We start from the raw sequence: 22,464 nt of genomic DNA, 5'->3' as shown, positions 1-22,464 counted from the left end.
GGAAAGGTGCCCGTGGCCGCGCCGCAAAAAGGCCTCTTCTGGGGTGGCTGGCGGCGTGTGGGCGGGACCTTCCCCAGCACTGGTGCGGGGTCCCTTTGTCGGTTTGCTGCCTGCCGCGGGGGTTTCGACCGCTTCTTAGTAGCCGGGCATGCTTTGCGCAAAAAATGCTTCCTTCGCCTTTCCCCCGGCATGTGTAAAGGAGTTTTGCGCCTTGCGGATGGAATGTTGTCTTCGCCTCGGCGTTGGCGCTTTTTTTGTCAGCGCACGGCTGCGGGGGTGCGTGTGGTTTCCTCTTGAAAACCGTGTCACTTTCCTCTCTCCGCACCTTTGATTCACACTGTTTTCCGGATTTTGTAAAAGAGATGGGATTGTTACGGTGGCGGTTGCGGCGCCTATGGGGAAGAGCATTTCCGAACGCAGAAGTGTTTTTTTTTCACGTGGTCCTGCAAAATTCTTTGGCTCTGGGAAGGGGATGCGATTCCTGCCTGCTGTGCTGGCGGTTGCGGGGGTGCCAACTTCATCTTTGAAGGGCAGTAAAAGACCCGCTGTTGTCCCTCGGCTGTTTTGTTGTGGTGTCCGCTGTTCTTGTTGGCAGGGTTTTCGCGACGGTCGGGGGGCTGGGGGTTTGGGTGTGCCGTGTCTGGGGGCGTCTCCGCTTTGCGGGGGCCCGCCGGCCGGGGTTTGGTTGGTGGGGGGCTCGCCTCATGGGTGCGGGCTTGCTGGTTCCCCTCCCTTTTTTGCCTTTCGGGTGCCGGCTAAGGTCGCGCTTGGCGCCGCTTCTCGCTTTTGGCTCTTGCCGGCGTTTGGGTTGCGGTGTGTGTGTGGGGGGGAGGGGGGGGGCGCCCCGTTTGGGCGGGGGCGGGGCCTACGGCGCGCGCTCGTTTCTGGCGCACCCCCGAGGGGGTGGTGGTGTCCCCCAAGGCGAGCCCACGGTGCACGCGCGCGGCGGCGCCGCGTCTTTGCTGCGTTTGGTCTTCGCTGGCCGAGTCGTGCGCCAGAGCATCGGCCGCACCGCGGGAATCGGTAGGCACCGCCCGCGCAAACGACGCAGCACGCATACACGCCAACCACCTGAACTGCCGACCACGCGGCGAGGGCGTACCCGATTCGCAGCGGAACCGATAAGCTCGCACACGCCCCGGAGTGGTGTGTTCCGATGACGGAGCAAGTTGTACTGACGACCTTTGATAATGTCAACGGCGCGCAGTGGGCCGCCGTATGCGGTGGCGATGGCGCGCAGTTTCTGCAGCTGCCGCACCATTGGGGTGTTGTGGTTTTGAGTGACAGTCGCAATGACGGCGACGACGTCGGCGCGGGTCGAATGCTTTCGTTTCGCTGGCTGGAAGTCCGATGCGGACCTCCTCGACGCGCTGGCAAGCATCCGCTTGATCGGCGAAGAGTGGGAGGCTGACGATCGGTACCACCGCCTCGACAGACGCCAGCAGGGAGGTGACGCCGCGGTGCGTGAGGAACAAGCGCGTGTTCGGGTGCTTCAGAACCGGTACAGTCGACGGAAGCCAGGACGTCGTGTAGAAGCGAGCAGCCGGCGGCGGTGGCCTTGTTGATGCGGTGCGCCGCTTCCACACCACGCTGAGCGGGGCGACTTCAACGAGCGCGTCCTGCAAGCGAACCTCCACCCCCGGGTCTGGCAAGCTTTGGGTGCCCCAGTTTACGTAGACGACACCTTGTGAGCAGCTGCCTATGAAAACGGTGAGGTCTAACGGCAGGTCCTGCGAGCGGTAGGGTTGGCGCTGATCGCGGGTGTTGAGCGGGCCGACCTGGTGGATGTTGGGGCTGAGGGGTAGAGGGATGTCGAGTCCCCCCCACACAATCGGACCGATGATTGGGCCGTACATGCCCGCCACGTCGTCGACGTCCCGCAGCGGCGGAACACCGTTGGCGGCGACGGCGACCTGGAAGGCAAAGTTTGGGATGCGGGCGCGGAAGGTCATGTGACGCGGGAAGGCCAGTCCCACGGCTGGCAACATTGCCTGCAGGCCGACGGGCATGTGTGCGATGAAAGGAAACACGCTGAATACCGAAAAGTCTATCTTGAGGCCCACGGCAGCTCACGCGTAGATGGTGATGTCGCAGAGAAGCGTCGTGAGAGGCAGAGTGGCATGCACGGCCTGCGCCACTCGTGCGTAGTCTGGCAACGCGAGCTCGTGGTGCTTGAATATATTCTCAAAGAGCACCTGGAGGGACATGATGGTGGAGGTTTTCTCACTGGTAATGGCATGAGAGTCTTGCTCAGTGAACACATCCTTGCAGGGTGGAATGGCGACACCCTGAACATCGAGCGGGTCGTTGCCTTCTGCCATCGGCTTTGTATACGCCGCTGCGTTGATGTTTGCGAGCACAAGCGGCGCAGTGTGCTGGCTGTGCCGCAATAGAGTTTCACACCACACCGCCTGCTCCACGCATGTTACTTTGTGGCTGCGACAGGCCATCTCCTCCGCAAGCGCCCAGAGGTGTTTGAAGTGCCCCCCGCAACGGCACACTCATGACGGCGACGTGCAGATGCGGAACCTCACCGGCGGCACGGTACAGGGATGGCGCCGACAGGGCCACATGCCAAGGGGTGCGCACTGAGACTATACCAGAGACACGAGGCTCTTTTCCTTGTCCATTTTGTGAGCTTGAGACAGGGGCGCTCCACATGCCGTGAGCACGACGAACAACGGCAGCAACAGCGGCAGGGACAGGACCGCCCCACCCGGGCAAAGGCTGGCACTACCTTCATGAGTAAGGCAGAGAGACTCAGTCACAAGCGTAAAAAACACACACACGCGGGGCCTGAGCGAGTCTATCGACGATAGCGAGAAGAGCGTCAATCTTGTGGAGTATCTGTGAATGTCCGTGTGTGTGTGTGAATGCACCCAAACTGAAAGTGTGCGTGCGTTGAGAGAGGCCGGGATGAGGATGAAGCAGATGAGAGACGAAACGAGGAAGTGCAGAAGGTGGTGATTGGAGATTAGAGGCGACGGATGTATGCGTTGCCGAGGCCAGTTGTTGAGCAGCATCAGCCTCACTTCGACCGGAGCATGCCAGCTCGCGTTGCCTGTCCCTCTCCACGCTCATCGATGACTGCGCGCATGCCGCGTTATTTTTTGCTTGTTGGTGGTGGCAGCGGAGAAGACCGCTTCACCGCCCCGCGCAAGGGCACCCCGGTTTCGTCCACGACAGCGCAACGAAGAAGAGGCAATAACTCACACGGCTGTTGTGCTCTCGACCGTCCATTATTGTCACTTCTCGGATGTCCCTCATGACCGGTAGACACAAACATACCCACACACAGTGCGTCGCATCTCGGGACCCGGTGCCCCCACTCTCTCTCTTGCGAGGAGGCGGGGCCGCTTCCGGTCGTGACAGGGTCCAGCGCCCACGCCGGCGGTCAGGTCCTGGACGGCGCTGCGTCGGTGCGACCCGCGGCCGTGAAGAAGCTTGCACGATTTGTATGATGGGCAGCGTGTCAGCGTGACTCGAGCGTACCCCACACCTGGCCCTCACACTGCCCTGCTGGTGGTGGGGAGCGGGAGGAGCCACCCCGAGGAGGATGCAGCACGTGGCAACCGGCACAATGGTAGCTGCTGTGAGGCAACCTGCGGGGCGGGTGGTGGGTGGGGTTCGAGGCAGGGGCTGTGCTCAGATGGCTGTGTCTGCGCACAGCCGTAGCGGCGTGCCTGCCGCTGCTTCGCAGCACGTAGTAGACGTGTGGAGGGCTGGTTGAAGCGGAGTTTAGCTCGTGCTCCATAGCAGAGAATCGACGCGCCGAGCTGAAAAGTGTTGTTGTTGTTTTTTCCTTCTCCGTTTCCGTTGGGCTTATGACGATGATGAGAAGTCGCGCGTTTCGCACGCGTCCTGCTCATTAACGACGCGGTGCTGCACAGGCACTTTGCCAGACAAGACGATACGAGGAAGAAGAGGGAGATGATCAACCACCGTAAGAGCAGGCGCGGCTAAGAAGGATCCAACGCAAGCAGCGACACGAGCCCCCTCCCCCTACACACACAAACACACGCACACACGGGGATGGGCGGGGGGTGGGGTGGGGTGGATGAAGACGTGGCGACAACACTGGAAGAAAGAGAGCGAGGGTCGACAGAGCGCGCTGTCGGCTTCAGCACAGAGAAAAAGAGTGCTTTCCTCTCTCTTTCTTCCCACAGCAGCACACGGAATGGAAAGTCGACACGGTCACGTGCGCAGTTGCTCTGGTTCACGCGAGGATACGACACACACGCACACGTTCGGTTACCCAAACTGTGTGCGTTTCTACCGAGAGCTTCGTGTTATCCGTCGCACGGCAGCTCTGTCTCCACCGTTGTGTCTCCCCCTGCATATCGATGGTGTATTAGCGGGAGACCGAAAGAGGCAGAAGAGGTCAGGCGGGGAGGAAGGTCGCTGCCGCTCATACAAGCGCATGTGTGTGTGTGTGTGCAGCTCTTCGTTCGGGCTGTGCTGGCGGGGGTGCAGTATGGCCCGAGCAGATACACACACACACACACACACGCACACGCACACCACACACGTAGTAGAGAAGGGCACATCAGAAAAGATGTTAATCCGCAAGAAAAGAGAGAAAAAAACAAAAAGCGGGAGAGGGAGGGGATCACATAGATATGCACACACGCATAAGAAGGGATGCCGGCACGCATGGCAGCGCTGCAGAGGAGAAGGAGGGGGGAGGGGAAGGGAAGAGAAGGGAGGGAAAAGGGTGTGTGTGTGTGTTTGGGGGGGGTGAGAGAAGTGTGGAGCAAACAGGCGCGCGGTGAAGGTCCCGTATTTCCTCTCTTCGTGCGTATCACGCCACTATATCCGCTGCGAGGAGCGTATCCCTCTCCTCGATAGAGAGAGAGGCGGAGAGGAGCCGACCTGAGGACGGCGGGAGAGACGAATCTGCGAGACGCCGCGATATAGATAGCAAGACAGCACAACAACGAAGGCTGCAAGGAGAGGAGAGGACGATGGCGTACAGTTTACGCTGAAACACACACACACACACACACACACACACGCACGCATCCATTTCTCTTCTGCACCACTACCCCCCCCTCCCCCCAAAAAAAAAACGACAAGGAAGCGGTGATTTCAGCAGGACCCGTCATTGTCATGGATGGCGACCGCGGCGGCGATAGCCTGCGTTAGGTCCGCAAGTATATCCTCGATCTGTTCGATACCCACGGACAGTCGGATCAGGTCAACTGGAAGTGTGCGCTTCTCCTTCGGGATGGATGCGTGCGAGAGGAGGCAGGGCATTTCAACCAGCGAGTTGCAGCTTCCAAAGCTGACGGTGAGCTTGAACAGCTTGCAGGCCCGTACAAACGCGTTGGAGCGCTTGACGCTGCCGGTCTCAATGGAGAGCACGCTGCCAGGGCCGGAGGTCTGCGAGCGGTGCAGGTAGAAGTTCTCCTCAGTTAAGGAAGAGATCTGGGGGGACGTTGCGGGGTTCAGACCAGCGTAGTGCAGGCGCGACACGACGTGGCTCTGACGCGACAGGAACAGCGCCACCGCGACGGCGTTCAGCTCCTGCTTCTCGACGCGAATGGACAGCGTGCGGATGCCACGCAGGAGCAGCCAGCAGTCAAACGGGGCGAGGGCGTTTCCCTGCGCGTTCTGCAGAAAGGCCACCCGCTTCACATCCTCCTCAGACTTCACGCAGATAAGACCGCACATGGTGTCGCTGTGGCCGCACAGAAACTTGGTGGCGCTGTGGATGGAGTAGTCGCAGCCCAGGGCGAGCGGGGTGCAGCGGAGCGGAGACATCATAGTGTTGTCGATGGACACCTTTACGTTGTGCGCGTGGGCAGCCTCACAGACAGCACGGATGTCGACAATGCGCATCAGTGGGTTCGTGGGGCTCTCCATGTGCAGCAGCTTCGCCGCTGGGTTATCGACGAGCGCTTGGCGCACCGCCTCAGTGTCCCACATCGGCACAAACACAACGGTCATCCCGAGGCACGAGGTGATTTGTGTCAGGAGACGGTGCATGCCCCCGTAAAGGTCACTACTGGCGAGGATGGTGTCGCCAGCGTTCAGCGTTGTCACGAGCGTCTGCAGTGCCGCCATGCCGGACGAAAAAGCGAAGGCGGCGTGGGCACCCTCGAGGTTGGCGACGAGGGTCTCGATGGCCGTGCGAGTCGGGTTGCCGCTACGGCTGTAGTCGTACGGACCGAACTCCTCGATGTCGGGCTGCACAAAGGTCGCGGTTTGGTAGATGGGCATCGAGGTCGGGTGATAAGGGTCGTTGGGGCAGCCGTCGAAGATGACAACCTGCGTGCTGGGGTGCTTCGCTGCCTGGTCGAAGTGCGGGCGCTTTGGGTAGGTGGGGAGTTCGCTGTAATCAGCTCCTTTCGGGAACTTGTAGCTCACGGGAAGCATAGCCTGCTCCAGGTACTGCCGCTCCTCCTCCAGCGCCGTCAGAATAGTGCGATTGATGGTGGTTTTGGCGGCGCTGATCGCGTGCATCATGTCTATCTGGGACAGCTTTTCCTTGAGGAGGTGATTTTCCGCCTCGAGCTTCGCAATGTGGATCTCACTCTTGCAACAACAACAACACTTGTCATCGTCGTGGTGATCTGCCGCCGGCAATGTATCGTGGGGCGTCGTCATCGGCGGCGTGAGGTGTGTGTGGGAGTGGTCACTTAGCGGAATCGAGAAGGTGAAACGATCTATGTTGCTGAGCTCACCGCGTTGGGTGGTTTGGGCGTACACACACGCGTATACATATGGAAAACGCGAGGGGGAGCGATGGAGGTTGCCGAGGAAGGAGGGGTGGTGGGTGGATGAGTGAGCATGTGAGCGGCATCCGGTGGGGAAGATGACTGTCGATGCGAGTCGGAATCCATACTGTAGGGCTAAAGCGGCAGTTGAGGCGATGTCGGTGATGAGGCCGCCGTCCCCGCCGCCCCAGCACACGCATCAGCTACTATGTTTCCTTTCGTTAAAACAGGCGCGTGTCTGGGCAATGGCGAGCACATGCGCGTCTGTGAGTGGAGTAGACGGTGGTGGTAGTGGTGGTGGTGAGGGGGGGGGGGGCAGCCCCGTTACGAACGGAGCCGGTCGAGGACGCAGCACCCCTCGGCAATAATAGAAAACGACAAAGGAAAGAAAGACGACAACCTTATCGCTGCCGCGCCCACACAGACAGAGCCATCCGAGAAATGAAAGAGGAAAATGGTGGGTGGGGGGCTAAGGAGGGAGGGGAAACACACGTAGCGTGTCCGTTGCACTGCACACACCATCTTGTTATGGCTCCACCAGCTCGCGTTGGGGAACGAAGGAAAAGGGGCGAACAGAGAGCGAGCGAGCGAGCGAGAGACTGAGAGGGCTTACAGCTACTTAACAGAACTTCGCCTGCGAGAAGTCCATCTCGGGGTGCGCCTCCATGAACTTGCGCAACATATCCTGCTTCTTCTGCTCGTCGGAGGTTGGCTTGCCCATCATCTTCTGGCGCTGGTCGTACATCATCTTCTCGACCGTCTGACGGGTGTCGCTGTCGAGATCGTCCAGCTTCGAGTTCTCCGGTATTACCTTCTGCAGGTCGATCTCTGGATCGCCTTGGAAGATCGTCTTCCACCACTCCATTGAGTTTACCTTGTAGAGCGTCACGACGACTGTGTGGCCGTCTTCGATGGTCCACATGCACTCCTCGGCGCGCACCTTGCTGTACAGGTCTCCGTCCACGATGGGAGGCTGCCCCTTCATCCCCACCGTCAGGTGGCTGCTCGTGATCACGATGCTCACCTGCTTCCCCTTGACGTTTACCGCCGGCAGCGGCACGCGCACCTCAGCCTCCTGCAGGGACTGGGAGAAGATATATTTTTCATAGGCGAAGCCGTTGGCAGCCGTGGGCGGGAGTCCGCGCGGGGCATCACCGGTGTCGGCAAAGGCCTCCGTCGCGCCTGTTTCCGCCTCGTTCCCTGCTGCCTCCTTCTTTGCCTTCGCCTCCGCCACTTCGCGCTGCGCCCTCTCGAGCTCTTGCTTCCGCTGTGCGGCCTCCTCTGCGGCCTGAGCGGCGGCCACGGCATTCACCTCCTCCTCGCTCTCGAGGACCTCCACTCGAGAAGAGGTGCGCGCAGATTGCTGCTGCTGTTGCTGCTGCTGCTGCGCGGCCGCCTGGGCTTCTTTCGCCTTGCGCTGCTTCTCCTCGGCTTCAGCCAGGTAGCGGCTCATGGCCTGCTGCACGCTGCGGCGCGCCATGTCCGGCTGAGTGAAGAAGTCCGTCTTGCGGTTGAGAAAGGAGAAGAAGGTGTCCAGGATGCCGTCGATGCCCTGCTGCTGCTGCGCAATCGCGAGCAGCATAGAGTCAAAGCGTTCGTCGGCCATGGCGATGGAGAGAGAGTGAGAGAGAAAGGAGGGGCGTGTGTGCGCACGGCGCACCCGTCTTTACGATTAAGTCTGGGGACGATGATACGCTGAAGAAGAAGAGGCGAAGGTTACTGTCAGGCAAGTACTCACGCGCTCCCACCATGCGTGTGCGTGCGTACGTATGTGATATCGATAGGGCTTTGCAGGCTCTATAAGACAGGCAGAGAATGGTCTCTTAGGGAAACGGGGGTGTGAGTGTGGTTGAGGTGCTATCCTGGCGTCTCAACGGCGAGAGAAGGCATGGATGGAGAGACGAGGACACGCAGAGAGAAACAAAAGAGTTTAGGTGGAGCAGGACGCGCCGGAGAGGGAGAAGGGGTAGGGGTGGAGGATCGAAATGATTGAGGCACAGACAGAAAGGAATGGGCCGGCAGACAGAGAGAGAGAGAGCGGGACCGCGTATGTGCACCCATGGGCATCAGCGAAGCGACGACTGATGCCCCCCCCCCCCCCCCGCCGCACCGAGACGCACCGAGGAGATGGCTGCACATCTAAGGCATTCTGCTCAGCTCGCGTTACAGCAGCTCACGCATGAGCATGCATGTACGAGGCTGTATGTATGTGCGTGTGCAAGCGTTCTATGAAGCAGCAGGTGAACAAGGGAAGAAGGAAATAAGAGCGATAGCAACATCGGCAACACAGTGCCCTGCTGTGCACGAGCACCTCCGTGCATAGCCTGCGAGTGCGTCCACATGTGCGCATAGACGTCCTCCGGATCCACACTCCGCGGCGCCGCTGTCGTTGAAGAGTCAGAGGAGGCGAACGGGTGCATCAGAAACCGCCAGCTCAGTTCCCGCGGACTCACCCGACGCTGCGCCCGAGGTGCTTGTCCACTTCAGCACCTGCCTTCTCCTCACGTTTGCAGCACTGCGGCGAGGCGGGGGGGGGGAGTGCAAACGCCGTCCCACCCCTTCCGCCACTAGGCCAGGTGAGTCGCTACTGTGACTCCCTCTATTCTGTGGAGTTAGTGATGGTGTGATGGGCAGGGAAGGCAGGCCGTAGTCTGCATACAGCGCCACGGAGAGCGGCTGCCGCGCGCTGCGATCGCAGCTCCGCGGTAGTGAGGAGGAGAAAGTTGTCCGCTGTCACGGCTTCCTCTTTGTCTGCGAGTTTCCCCAGCTGGAGCGTTGGTCGTGATCGCAGGTGTACACGCAAGCGTGCACGTCTTGCCGACAGCTCCGCCAGCACCACGGGAGCGGCGGCTCCCCTTCCCTGCAGCTGGAAAAATCGGACGTCAGCCCCACCGTCCCGCATCCCTACACCCGCGAGTTGCGGAGGGGCGACGTGGAGGGTGCAGAGCGGATACGATGGCACCGGTGCTTGCAAGACGGCCCTGACGGTGTGCACAAACCGCAGCGCCACATACTCTAAAAGCAGGGGCGGCCCGTAGGCGCTCGCGGCGCCGGGGTCTGCGCATCGCTCGCGGTCTGCCGCCGCCGCTGTGCCATCCTCCTTCACTCTCCGAGGCCTGCGCCTCACTGTCACCCCTGGAGAGGAGGTGCAGGTACGCTTCCCTCCCTTAGAGCTGCATTCACTTGCATCCGCGTGACTGGCATTGTCGACGTGGCAGCAGGCGGGACCACCACCGGGAGTCAGTATCACACTCCCGTCGCACCGCAGCGTAGGTCCATCGTGCGCGTCGAGGTCCACGTAAAGCGATACGCACAAGAGCAGCACGGGCCCAGCGACATGTGTTGTGACTTGCCGATCAAGGGAGAAGAAGGGCATAGGGGACGCGCTGGAGGGTTTCGCAGGTGGGGAGGGAACTCCTGGTGGGGGTGGGTGGGTGGGAAGGCAACCCGCGATGGCCTTCATCATCGTTTTCTGTTGCCCTGGGGGGGTGGCCTGCATCGTCCGGAGTTCGCACACACGAGAGTGTTGCACTCTCCCTCCCTCCCTTCCGTCTCCGAAGAAAAAAACGACAAGGCATGTCGTGTGTGGTGTGTGTGTCTGAGCGTGTGCAGGAGCACACGGCGGTGCGGCCTTCGCATCTGTGTCTCTGCGCCCCCCCCCCCGCCCACGGATGACGTAAGGGAGAGGCGCACATCACAGATGAAAGGGGAGGAGAAGGGCGAATAAAAAAGGGGAGGAGAACCAGAGAAGTGCGAGCGGAGGTCACACGCCGTGTGGTGGCTCCATGAGCTGCACGCTTCCAACCGTTCGCCATCTCCAGCCGCATGCACGAGGCAGGGAAAGGAGAGAAGGATGGGCGTGTGCGTTGCAGAGACGAACCTGCGAGCTGAGGAACGAAAAGAAAAGGTAGCTTTCCAGGCACGACAGCCTCCGAGAGAGGACGCCAGCGAGAGGCTGTGGAGATGGAGAGAGATAATTAAGGTCTGTAAGAAACAACTGCACCCCCCCCCCCCCCCCCCCCCACACACACACGCACACGACAGACCATCGCACTGCTGCAAAGCCACACGGTCGAGGTGCGCCGCTGGTGTTGTTGTTGTTGCAACCGCTTGCGAGAGCAAAGGGGGATGCATGTCCGCACACACATACACACACACACACCTCGCCGCCACCGCTAACTTCCCTCCCCTTTCGCCAGCCATGCTCACATAGCGACTGGCATGTTCATATGTGAACGTCTCCCCCCTTCTTCTCTGCTGCGCTGGTGTAGCGCGGCCTGCGCTAACAATGGGAGAAGTCGACAATGTCAGTGATTTCCTCCTCCATCCACTGCGACATCCGCTGCTTGACCTTTGCCTGGTCCTGCTGCTTGTAGAAGACGGGCTTCTGGAACTCCCTCAGAAGGTAGCTGCGGTCTTGCATGAACTCGTGCACCGAGGAGACGCCGGTCATACCTCCCGACCACGGCGTGCACCCCACAGCGTCGTCGACGCCGAGGCGGACGTGTATGCGTGGGATTCGCATGTGTGCCAGCTGAACGCCGTCGCGGGAGTGCAGGAACATTGTTGTGGGGTTGCTGATGACGGAGTTGAGCTCGCGAAAGAGTGTCCGGGTCTCAATGTCGCTGGAACCGTAGCCGCGCATGACAGGCAAGTTTGTGCACCGCCCCACACCGAAGATGTTTGGGTGGTCTAAGAACTGCATGAGTGTGCTGACGCGGTAATGGCCATCTCTCGTCTCGTGCTCGCGCAGGATGTTTGGTAGTTTTCTCGACCTGCCCTCCAGCTCATCACACTGGATAGGCCGAGGGGTGTCGCCGGTCAGCGCGAAGACGTAATCGAAACCTTCTTCTACCCCGCGTGCCTGCACCACCCCGCACTCCGCCACCTCGTCCCGCTTGCCGTAGTACACCTGCTGCAGAATGGATGGCTGCTGCTGCACCTTGCTCTGCAGCGTGTCGTAATGGACGCTGTATTGATCCGGGACGACGCCGCGGCGAGGCCAGACAGTGTTCAGCAGCGACCGCCACCACGGCGCGTTGGTTGTGGCGAGTGTCAGCGACGACTCCGCCACCGCCGCGTTCGAGGTGGGAGGGTTCACCAGCTGGCCGGCACATGAGTGCCGTGCGGGTGACGAAGAAGAGGCTGCCTTGTCGCCGTTGCTCGGCAGAACTACACCGTCTATGTCCGTCACGCGGGTAAGCAGGTGGAGATGCAGATTCGGATTCGACAGCAACTTTTCCTGCGCGTGGCGCCGACACACACCGGGGAGGCGCGGCAGCAGCTCAGCCCGTTGGTGAAACAGGTGCACCTGCAGATCCGGCCGTGTACTCGCCAAGTCGTGCGCGAGGGACGTGCCGACGGGGCCGCCACCAACGACGGCGACCTTCTTGCAGGACTGCAGAAACTCGTTAAAGCGCTTCAGCTCCTGCACCCGCCCAGAGATGGTGCGTTCGCGGGTCTGGAAAGGAAACGGCTTGCGCTCGCCTGTTGCGAGAAAGAGAAGATCGTACGGCACGGTGCGGCCATCGCGCAGGTACACCTGCTTCGCATCCACACCAATCACGGTGCCCGTCACGACGTTGCTGCGCTTGAGGTAATAGCGGTGCAGCACCATCATGCGTCGGCACGCTTTTGGATTCACATCTTCCTTCCATGGGTTGGTAATGATAGGAATGATATCGTTGGTAAGCTCGTAGAAGTTTTTCTCATCAATGTGCGTGACGGCGAACATGCTGTCCAGCTGGTAGGCCGTCTTACTTCCAGCGTAGCCGCCCCCCACAATGACGGCGCGGATGGGGACAATGTCCTTGCTCGGGTCCATAATGATGGACAGCGTCGGCGGGTCGAGGGCCAGGGAGACATTCGTGGGACCGCGGTGGTAGGCCGAGCAGGCCGAGCCTACCAGGCCACTGACAAGAAACTTCCAGAACATCGTGAGACCACTGTGGGGAGATGCTGAGGGGCGGGGGAAGGAGAGGAGGTGTGGCGTGAAAGTGAGATCAATAGAAGACCAAAGGCCAAGAAGTGTGTGTGTGTGTGTGTGTGTGCGTGTGCGGGAGAGAGACAGAGAGCGAGAGAGAACACAGTAGAGCTGCAGGTTTCAATGCCTCGGGAAGAAGACACCGCATGTTACAGAAGTACGTGCATCACCTCTCCCTCCCCCCGCCGGCCTCGCCACGGTCACATGGGAAGTAGTGACAGCAGGTCATCATGAGCCAGCAGCACAGAAAACAGCGAGACACTTGCTACCCTCTTCCCTGAGACTGCGTGCGTATACATGCCAATGCACTCCGATGGGGAATGCAGGGAGAGGGAGAGGAAGAGAGAGAGGGGGCAGCGGTGCAGTGCGTGCGGATCCACGGGCGGTTCTCATTCGGAGAGTTCTGTTGTGGAGTTTGGTACTTTCCTTCGTAAGCACACCTCTGCACATGCATGTGTGTGTGTGCGCATGTGAAGAGGCACTCATGCACCACATGCCTGACCGCCGTCTTCCCTGCTACCCTCTACCTCTCCCTCACCCTGCTTCGACGCCTGACGACTGTGTGTGCGACATGTTTGTGGTTCCGCACCTTCGTCTCGCTGGGTTTCGGGACTGTGATGATAAGAGAGGGCGACGGACAGACAAAACCAGGATGTTCAAAAGCCGGGAGCCTCACTCGACGACGCGCACCTTGGTGAGCAGCTGCACCACTGCCATCACTTCTTCGGCCACGCGCAAGAGATAGGGGTCTTCCCTCTCCGCCAATACCGTGGCGTGCATATCAGCGTCGTCATCTCTGGTTGCCGTGGCTATTGACGGCTTCAGCAATGCGTCGCCTGCAATTGACGTTCCGGCGCACGTTGTATCCACAAGCGCCGAGGTGGATAGGTATGCAGACGCCGCAGCACCCCCATACACGCGTTTCCACTCACGCATCAGCGCGCGCAGGTTGATCTCCACCTCGACTTCGATCGTGGTCTCCGCGTCGCTCCGACCGATACGTCCCGCCGCTTTATCCGGATAAAACAGCACTGGTGTTGGGAGCACCGTGCCGACGCCGAACACGGTCGTGCCTGTGACCGCCGGGGGTGACGATGACGCGCCCGCGTCCATCTCGAGGTAGGAGCGCGCGGCCGGGGGCGGGTACCACCAGACATCCCGACTGAAGATCGACTGTGTCATTTGAACCGAAAACAAACGCCCGACCGGGACGGACGTGCGCGCACGGCAGCGCGACGCGATCGCCCGCTCCTTCGTTGCATCCGTCAGCTCAACGGGCACCTCCGTCTCCTTAGAGAGAGCGAGGCGCAGGTCAGCGCACCAGCCTGGGCAGCACATGTCCAACATAGCCAACCGGCTCTTCTTTTCGGCAGACAGAACCGTGATACTCTGGGTGAGGCACAGCGGATTGTACGGCGGCACCTCGCGGTTTGAGGCAGCCGTCTTGACGCCGTCTGCGCGCGCACCGTGAGTCTCCCCGTGGAGCGGTTGGTAGCGACAGTGAAGCCGTTTATCATTGGAAAGAAACACGTGTACATCAACTCTCCCGCCTTGCAGGTCCATGTCGTTTCGCGTGGCAAGACCAGCCTCTAGCAGAGCCGCCTGCATCCCGTGAAGCAGTGGACGCGAAATGCCAGCATGGAATTGGTAGACGTTGCGCGCCGTCTCATCCATCAAGGCTGGCGACGCTACGGGAATGGGTATATCTAGCTGACGTGCGCGAGTGTGCGCCAGGATGCTGCCGAGCCGCACCTCCAGTTCGAGCCTTGTCGAGGACGGTGTATGATGCTGCTCTTGCAAGCCGCGCAGGAGCATTCGGGCTACATTGCGGACGAGGGGGTCTCGGTACCGCGGCACACGTTGCAGACCTCGCATGTGTGCAGGGGAGCCACATGCAAACTGGGGAGGAGGAGTGCATAACGAGAGAGAGAGAGAGAGGTTGATGATGGCGCCACACACCCACACCCACAGAGACAAACACGCGCACATACACAGGAGCAGGAGCAGGAGCAGGAGAGGAGAAAGTAGAAGCCACTGGTGATATGATGCGGAGACAACATGGGTGGAGGAAGACCGGGGGGGGGTAGGGCTGCGTTTTTGTAAGTGGTCAAAGGATGATGTAGCAAGAGGTGCGTGACGTGGGTTGTTAGCCCGCTTCAGAGAGCAGCGTCCTGCTGTGAGTGTGCTTTCCATTCCCGCGTTCATTGCGCTTGGGCGCATTGTGAGGGCACAATGCGGAACTCGCGCACTACTCCACATTCACGCCTTTCGTGCGGCATAGACGTTTACAGTCAAGACCCAGTGGACACACCCGCCGCAGCGTACCCAGACGTCGCCCCCCACCGTAACGAGTGGTGGGAGAGGAGGAGGAGGCCAAGATGACGCCTGGATTCCCTCTTCTCACGCCTCCCTTTTTCACTGCTGGCGTCTGCGTGCTCATGCGAGGACGCTTGCGTGTTTATGTGCATCCTTGGCCAAGCTCGACTTCTCATTTCTTCGCACTCTGCTCCAGCACACACGCGCGCAGGCGGCCCAGCTTAGAGGACCGATTTAGCGAAGGGGTGTGCGAGTGCGTGTGTGTGTTTTGGAGAAGAGGAGGGAAGGGGACTTCTATGATCTCTATCACAGGCGAGCACTAAAAAGGCATACAAGCAACTGTATTCACCACACACACACACACACACACACACACGCACACGCACACCTCTTCTCTCCTCTTGCATCATGGCACTGTCCATCAGCCCTTGGGAAGTGAATCTCATCTCGTATATCGCCACGTGTGGGGCTGTCCGCCCTCCGTCTCGATCCAGCGCGCGCTAAAATTCGTAGCGTCTGTCTACGCGGAAGCGCATGCCGCTGCTGCTGCTGCTGCTACTGCTGCTGCTCAATGCCCGGAAGGACTTGATGGCCCCAGGCACTGCCGACGGTGTTGGCACCGGCGCATTGGCAGCACTCGGCACTGGCGCTGGTGGGGGCCAGCTACCGATGCTGCCACCGCGGGTGCCACTTGCCAAGACCGGCACCGGCAGGGACGGCGCGTGAGAGAGGGGCGTGTTTGTCACGCGAAGCGCTGGAACTGGCATTGGATGAGGCGCAGAAAGTTCCGGCGCTGTGACCGGGGGCGGCGGGCTGTGCTGCGTGCTGCTGTCGTGCGTGGCGGGCGGCGGAATAACCGAGAGCGGCGCTGGTGCCGGCGCCGCTGCTGCAGGCACAGGGGTGCAAGAGGAAAAGTATGACCCTACCCCGAGTCCAGGAGAGGAGACCACAGGGGCGAGGGCACCGGCAGAGGTCGTCGATGGCAGCGGAATCGTTGTCGCTGAGGTTGATGCCGCCGTCGCCATCGCAGGTGTGGCACTGCTAGTGAGAGAGGTCGAAGTGCCTGGCCACCCTTTGCTGACAGCTCGGTGCGGCGGCACTGTGGAGGTGGATGTGAGGCTGGAGTTTGTGCTGCTATCCACCCTGTGGTACGGTTTCGGATGCACCTGTGGCGACTGAGGGAGACTTACGGATGGTGTCGGAGTTGCAGCTGGAGGTGCGCCGCCCTCAGTTGTGGGCGCCGTGGTTGGAGAGGGTATCGGGATGGCGGGGGCGGAGAGGTCTGGCACTGAGGGCGTGGGGGACGGAACCGCCGGTGAGGGTTGCTGCTGTTGTTGAATGTTGTAGCTAGGTTGCGGTGCCGGGGAGCTGGACCGCAAGGGTGGCGGCGCGCAAAGAGAAGGCACCGACTGGATCGACGGCGCCGCTGCGGAGGTGAACTGGGGCTGCGTTGAAGACGACTGCGAGTGCGACGGCGGCGGCACAAGGGAGGGCACTGTGGCTCCTGTCGCGTAGACGTGCTGCTGCTGCGGTGGTGGTGGTATTGGAGTGGCTGCTGCTTGTGGTAGCGGTAGCGGTCCTGGGGGCGGCGTCAACGGCGGTGCGAGAGAGGGGGGACCTGCGGAGACGCTGGACTGTTGTTGCTGCTGCTGGTGCTGGCGTTTCTGTGCGTTCTCCAGTTCCGCCACCCACGCAGGCCGCCCAACGGCGGGAGCGTCCTTGGATGCAGTGACGCCGAGACCGGGGGTGGACGGTGGTGTGGCTGGCGAGCAGGCAGCAGCCGCTGCGGATGGCGAAGGCGGCGGCGGGGCTTCCGTGAGCACTGTTGGCGCTGCAGCCAGCTTGCTCGCCCTCAGAGCTCGTATCTCAGCCTCCAGGTCTACCAATTGGCGTCGCAGTGCGCTCTCCGAGGCCTCGCGCTGGCAGGAGAGGTTGTAGTTCATCATTGCGCTGATGTCTGGCACGACGGGTATACCTTTCAGATGCTCTGGGATGACGTTCACTGCCGTCTCGGTTGTTGTCGAGGACGGCACCGCGGTCAAACTCGGAAGCGGCGACGACGGCGACGGTGGCGGTGGTGAAACGGGCGGCTGCACATTCGTACTGGTGGGCGCCGGTGCTGGCTGCTGCTGCGGTTGCTGTGGTGGGGGTGACGTTGTATTCGACCGCGTGGCGCCGAGCATCATGAGTAGCAGGTTCTCACGCTGCTGCCGTTCCATCGCCTCCTTGTCCTTTTCTAACTGTTCCACGCGGTGGCGAAGCTGCTGGAGCGGCTCAGAAGCCTCCGCGGTTGCGATTGGACCACGAGCAGGGGCTGGAGAAACGGTTTGCGAACCCGCAGTAGGCGGCGGGTGAGAGGTAGCAGTGTCGGCGACTGGCAAGCTCGGCGACGCCGCTGTCGTGTTGTGCCTCTTGCGCAGGTGCGACTGCATGGACTCGGCCTTGTGGTACTCATCCCCGCAGTACGGGCAGACGTACAAAGTCGCAGGGACGCCAGCCGCACCAGCAGCGCCACTGCCGGCCAGCCCGCGCGCCAACGCTGCCTGCGCGTTGTACTCGTACGCCAGCAGCGTGCGACGCTGCGTCTTGACCTGCTTCTTCAGCAGGTTAGTCTCGTCGGAGAGTCGCTGGAGCAGCGCCTCCTGCTCCTGCGCCGTGGCTTGCTGTCCCTCTATCTGGTCGTTCAGCTTAACGTTGATTTCGGCGAGGATCTCCTGTGAGTAAACCAGGTACTGAATCACCACTTGGCACAATTGGAAGAGGTGCAGGATGTGGTCCGGCGTAAACAGGGCGGCCTCATCGCGCGTGACACGGGAGAAGGCGATGTTCTCGACGATGCGCTGCAGCGTGTCCACGGTGGTGGACTTCATCAGCCGCTCCACATCAATGGAGACCAGGACGCCCCAGTCAAGGCGCTCGTTGCCCTGCACGAATTCGAAGGCAGGGCTGGCCATCTTCTCAGGTGAGGAATGCTTGCTGTGGCCCACCGTCACGCCCGTTTGAAGGCAGATTATCTATAATGTCTCTGTGCGTTGGACGATGCTAGCGAGCACCTAGGGCGCTTGCCTCTCTCTCGAAGAGGTAGGCCGGGTGGGTGGAAATGAGCGGCAGCAGCGCGCGAGGAAAAGGCTTCCCACAGATCGCCTCCTTCCCACCCTCACTCCAGCTATCGGCGGATCAGAGCACGTGCGGCAGACGAAAACCTTTTTCTCGTCTACAAATGCACCCCTCGTTTTTCTTTTTTTGGGCGGTCGTTTGCGTATACGCGTATATGTGTATATATATATATATGTTTGTGTGTATGTATGTATGTGCAGGTGTTCTCTTGTCTGGCGTTTGCAAGGACGTCGCTGAGGACCGCCAACCATGCGACCCACCGGGCAAAGCAAGAAAGAAGGGGAGAGGGGAGGAGGGGGAGAAAGAAGCAGGCGAAAGAGGTGTATGTGTGTGTGTGTGTTTATGTCCGGCGCAGAGGTCTGTGAAGGGTGCTCAGGATGCCATATGCCCTGAAGCAGTTGCATGAGAGGCACCACAAACACAAACAATAGGACGAGATCGCTGCTCTTCCCACCGCCACCGTAGCCGCTCCTTGCTGAGGTGCCGAGAGCATATCTCGCGTAGGCAGGAACGGAGGCGGCGCGGGTGGGAGCGTGGAGGGCGTGGGGAGCTCGACTCCCCACGCCCTCCACGTCCCGCTCACCATACGCACCCGGCACGACACCCGTCTGCGATGGGGATGCGGGTGTGGATGCTGTTTTGTGTGAGGGGATGTGGTGTTGTTCGGGAAAGCGAGGCGAAGGCCGAACGAGAAGGCGGTGTGCCGTTATCCGGTTGCTTATGCAACCTCCTGCTTAGTCGTTTCCCAGCGAGGGGGCCGTGGACGCACAAAAAAGGGGGGGAGGGGGGAGGGGGGAGGAGCGCTGGTGGCAGAGCGAGAGACAAGGCGAGAAGAAGGAGGAGGTGTGGGCCGTGCGCGCGGGCACCCGGCACCGATAGACACCTACACGCGCATGCGTCACCGTGTTCCGCAGCACCATCGCTGACTCCATCCGTTACGCCACCTTCCTCTTCTCTCTCGCTATGGGGCGTCTCCGTCGCCCCTACGAGGTGACGAAGGAAAAGACGCCGGAGTCGCGCTCGAGCAGCTGCAACATGCGCGACGTGCCTACCAAGCGGTTCAGCTCATGGGTGTCGTAGCGGCAGTAGAGTGTCATTGTGAAGGCGTTCGGCGACGTCGCCACGAGCCTGTTCGTGAGGGATGCGTAGTACTCGGGGAACATTGGTGGGCTATAGAAGATGAGCGCCTCCGCCAGCTTGACGAAGTAGCGCTTGAAGTAGTAAAAACGCTCCGTCACGAGCAGCACCGGGCGCTCAAGGTCGGAGAACTGACCAAGAGCCTTGCGCTGCTGCTTTAGCGAGGTGTACTCGCACAGCGCCACGTAGCTCTCGCGGTACTCACGGTGGAGGTAGTTGCGCATGCGCACAAAGTCGAAGTACGAGGGCACGAAAACGATGATGCGGACGTCACGCTCGGCCATGGCGTTGATCTTGGCTTCGTACACCTGCTTTGTGAAGAACTCGAAGCGGTCATCGTCAACGGTGGCCAGCGAGCTTGGGTCGAAGCGGATGAAGTGCTGCCGCACCGGGACCAGCACACGTGACAGCACGCCGGGGTCGGCGCGACGCTGCAGCACAATTTTGCCGGAGTTGTTCACAGATGCTGTACGGAATGTGGACAGCATCGTCGCGTTGCACACATCCGTCGACATGATCGTCTGGCGGTGGCGGCCGCTCTTGCCCTCCAGCGCCCACGCGTAGACGCGGCGCAGATCAGAGAGACCGTGCGTGGTGTCGGTTGGGCGTTTGTTGAGTAGCTCCAACACCGCCGTGACGTGCATCCAGTTCTGCTGGAAGAGCATCTGCGTATCCTCGAGCAGGCACACCTCGATGGAAGAGAGCGACACGAGAACGTCGCCGTTCTTCTCGATGCGGCGGCGCAGGCCAAGTGGAGAGCACAGGAGTACGTCGCTGTTGAGGGGGTGCGAGTAGACGTGCACCAGCTCTGGCTCCAGCCGCAACCCCACGCAGAAAGAGTCGTCGATGTTGCCCTCGAAGGCGCGCTGGTAATCGCGCGGCCGCCGCTTGAAGGTCGGGTCGACGGCCTCCTCGATCTCTGTAAAGTCCTGCTCGAACATCGCTAGCTTAGGGCACTTGGACGGGTCAGCTTGCAGGATGGACACCAGTGAGTAGACGAACTTATAGGCGTGGTTGCGCAGCGGGCAAAACACACACAAACGTGTTTTGCTGAAGCCACGGTCGCGCAGCTCGAGCTCCTGCTCATCGACGTCCAGATAGTCGGCTTGCGGCTCGCTGTCGGCCTCACTGCTGGTTTCATCGGCCTTCGCCACTTTCTTCGGCTTGCTTTGCTGGCTTGCAGCGGCCTTACCCTTGCTCTTGCTCTGCCGGCCCTGTCTGCCCGGGGAGCTCCGCTCTGCAGGCCACTCGGCATCGGCAACGAAAGCGTCACGGCCCAGCGTGGCTCCGCCGTTTCCGTTTCGCCTCTTCTGCTGTTCACGACGGCGACGCCGCTGCTTCTCTCGCTGTTCTGCCAGCAGCGCATCATGCGCCAGCACGACAGATCGGGCCTTAAACCAGTGGTTGAGGAGGTGCAATACAAAAATCTCTCGCCGCGACGCGCTGTTCTGCCAGCAGTGCAGTGTGTCCAGCAGGTCCGCGTAACCTTGAAGAAGATCCAGCAGGCCACGCTCCTCCGCGGTGAACGTCGGCAGGTTTCGGTGTGCACGGAACGCCGTCCACTTCTCCCACAAAACAGGGTGAAGGTACGGTGGGCACTCCGTCCATGGCTCTGCTACCTGAGGTGTTGACGGCGGCGGCAACGAAGCAGCAGACCGCTTCACGTCAAACGGCGCGTGCAGCAGGTGTTGCTGAGCATGCGCCGTGGCGAGCACTGCGACGTTCTCGGGGTGCACTGCGGCGCACTCCTCCGGGGAAGCGAAGAAGATGCCCAGCTCCTTCTTATCTAAAGTCGACTCCAGCCGTTCAGCCGCGCGCACCTGAAGAAGCTTGTTCGATTCGGCCAGCAGCTCCAACGCTGCATGTGGAACCGGCAGTGGCTTCAGCGGCGTCTTATCAAGCGTGCCGTGTAAATCGAGGTGGTACTTGCGCATCCACTCATCCTTCTCTGTCAACACAACGGTGTTGCTGATACTGCCCTTTGTGTCGTTGGCCACACCAACAATGCCGCACCGCTGCAGAACAGAGACGCTGCTTGTGCTGAGCTCGAAACGTTCCAGCAGAAGACGCCTTTGTGCGTCCCTCTCCCGAACTTTTCCCTCCGCCGCGTCGTTGTCGTCGTCTTCGACAAAGGTGTCCTCCCGCTCTTCGTCCTCGTCGTCCTCCGCCTCGTCGTCGTACATCATCACATCATCGAAGAGATCTGCCCCATCATCATCATCGTCGCCCGCTTCTTCAGCATCGCCATCACCTTGCTCCAGCTCAAAGAGCGGATTGTCGTCGTCTTCGCTTCCCTCGTCATCATCGCTACCATGGTTGCTGTCACCATCGTCGGCGTCGTCGATGTCCATGAGAAGGTCTTTGTCAACGACGTTGTCAGCGTCGTCCGTCTCTTCCTCAAGCTCCGTCGCTTCTCCGTCCACCTCGAGACCGCCCTCCGCACTCTCATTGTCGTCGTCGCTGTCACTAGCGCCACCCAAGTATAATCGCCAGTCTTCGCCGTCCAGATCGTCGTCGTTGGCGAACGTGGAGCTCGCCTTCGCTTGATCCGGCTCATGCCGGGTGCGACGCCGCTGCAGAGGTGGGCGACGATTTCTCTTGCCGTCAGCTGAGGGCGATTCCCTCGCGTTTGCGTCGTCAGCGTCGTCATCGCCACTGCTGTTCCATGGATCTGCCATCTTCTCATCCTCATCGTCGTCACTGGCACGGAGGCGTGACGCGGATGTGGGCTGCCGGCGGGCACGCTTGTGTGATGTGGCTTGAGGGCCAGAGGATGGCGTCACCCCCAGCAGCCTCTGAAGCTTCCGCAACGACTTTGTGTGGCGGTACTCTTCCGCATCCGAGTCCGTCGACGGTTCGTCGTCGCTGGAGCTACTCACCGCCGCGAGCTGCTCCGCCTCACGCTTCGCCGCGTACAGCTCCACCCGCTCATTGTGCTTGCGACGCCTGTCTTCCTTGGAGGCACCCCTGGTGCCGCGCTGCTTGCGCGAGGAGGCGCGCTTCTCCTTCGCCTTTAGCTTCTTGAAGAAACCGTCGGGTCGCCCCATGAGTCGACCTCTTATTTGCTCGCTTCGTAGAGCTTCTCGAGATGCCGTGGATCGCGTTGGTGAGTGGCGTACACCCTTGTGTGCACCAGAGAGTTGTGTGCGAGACGTCAACGAGGGAGGGATGGGCAGGGAGAGAACATACGGG

At 60.8% G+C, this 22,464-nt stretch overlaps 6 protein-coding genes and 1 pseudogene across 7 annotated transcripts; all 7 read right to left on the bottom strand.

Moving 5' to 3' along the window:
* Positions 1–1,193: 1,193 nt before the first annotated feature.
* Positions 1,194–2,450, bottom strand: LMJF_14_0470 (annotated as a pseudogene). The gene has a single exon. A coding segment is annotated over exon 1 (1,257 nt).
* Positions 2,451–5,088: 2,638 nt separating this feature from the next.
* LMJF_14_0460 (cystathionine beta-lyase-like protein) lies at positions 5,089–6,468 on the bottom strand (the record flags this gene model as incomplete). Its single annotated transcript, XM_001687594.1, has 1 exon — positions 5,089–6,468. One exon carries the CDS (start codon positions 6,466–6,468, stop codon positions 5,089–5,091), a length of 1,380 nt encoding a protein of 459 aa, XP_001687646.1.
* Positions 6,469–7,338: 870 nt separating this feature from the next.
* LMJF_14_0450 (conserved hypothetical protein) lies at positions 7,339–8,325 on the bottom strand (the record flags this gene model as incomplete). The annotated part of the gene is made up of 1 exon (XM_001687593.1): positions 7,339–8,325. The coding sequence occupies one exon, from the start codon at positions 8,323–8,325 to the stop codon at positions 7,339–7,341; it is 987 nt and encodes a 328-aa protein (XP_001687645.1).
* Positions 8,326–11,001: 2,676 nt separating this feature from the next.
* On the bottom strand, positions 11,002–12,654 carry LMJF_14_0440 (conserved hypothetical protein; the record flags this gene model as incomplete). Its single annotated transcript, XM_001687592.1, has 1 exon — positions 11,002–12,654. One exon carries the CDS (start codon positions 12,652–12,654, stop codon positions 11,002–11,004), a length of 1,653 nt encoding a protein of 550 aa, XP_001687644.1.
* Positions 12,655–13,374: 720 nt separating this feature from the next.
* Positions 13,375–14,691, bottom strand: LMJF_14_0430 (conserved hypothetical protein; the record flags this gene model as incomplete). The annotated part of the gene is made up of 1 exon (XM_001687591.1): positions 13,375–14,691. One exon carries the CDS (start codon positions 14,689–14,691, stop codon positions 13,375–13,377), a length of 1,317 nt encoding a protein of 438 aa, XP_001687643.1.
* An 827-nt stretch (positions 14,692–15,518) lies between these two features.
* Positions 15,519–17,972, bottom strand: LMJF_14_0420 (conserved hypothetical protein; the record flags this gene model as incomplete). Its single annotated transcript, XM_001687590.1, has 1 exon — positions 15,519–17,972. The coding sequence occupies one exon, from the start codon at positions 17,970–17,972 to the stop codon at positions 15,519–15,521; it is 2,454 nt and encodes an 817-aa protein (XP_001687642.1).
* A 1,146-nt stretch (positions 17,973–19,118) lies between these two features.
* On the bottom strand, positions 19,119–22,319 carry LMJF_14_0410 (conserved hypothetical protein; the record flags this gene model as incomplete). Its single annotated transcript, XM_001687589.1, has 1 exon — positions 19,119–22,319. The coding sequence occupies one exon, from the start codon at positions 22,317–22,319 to the stop codon at positions 19,119–19,121; it is 3,201 nt and encodes a 1,066-aa protein (XP_001687641.1).
* Between the last annotated feature and the right edge of the window lie 145 nt (positions 22,320–22,464).

The sequence above is a fragment of the Leishmania major genome, chromosome 14 (assembly GCF_000002725.2).
Source record: "Leishmania major strain Friedlin complete genome, chromosome 14".
Classification (NCBI taxonomy): domain Eukaryota; phylum Euglenozoa; class Kinetoplastea; order Trypanosomatida; family Trypanosomatidae; genus Leishmania; species Leishmania major.
The sequence above is the reverse complement of the archived record's forward strand: the minus strand, read 5'-3'. Positions and strand labels throughout refer to the sequence as shown.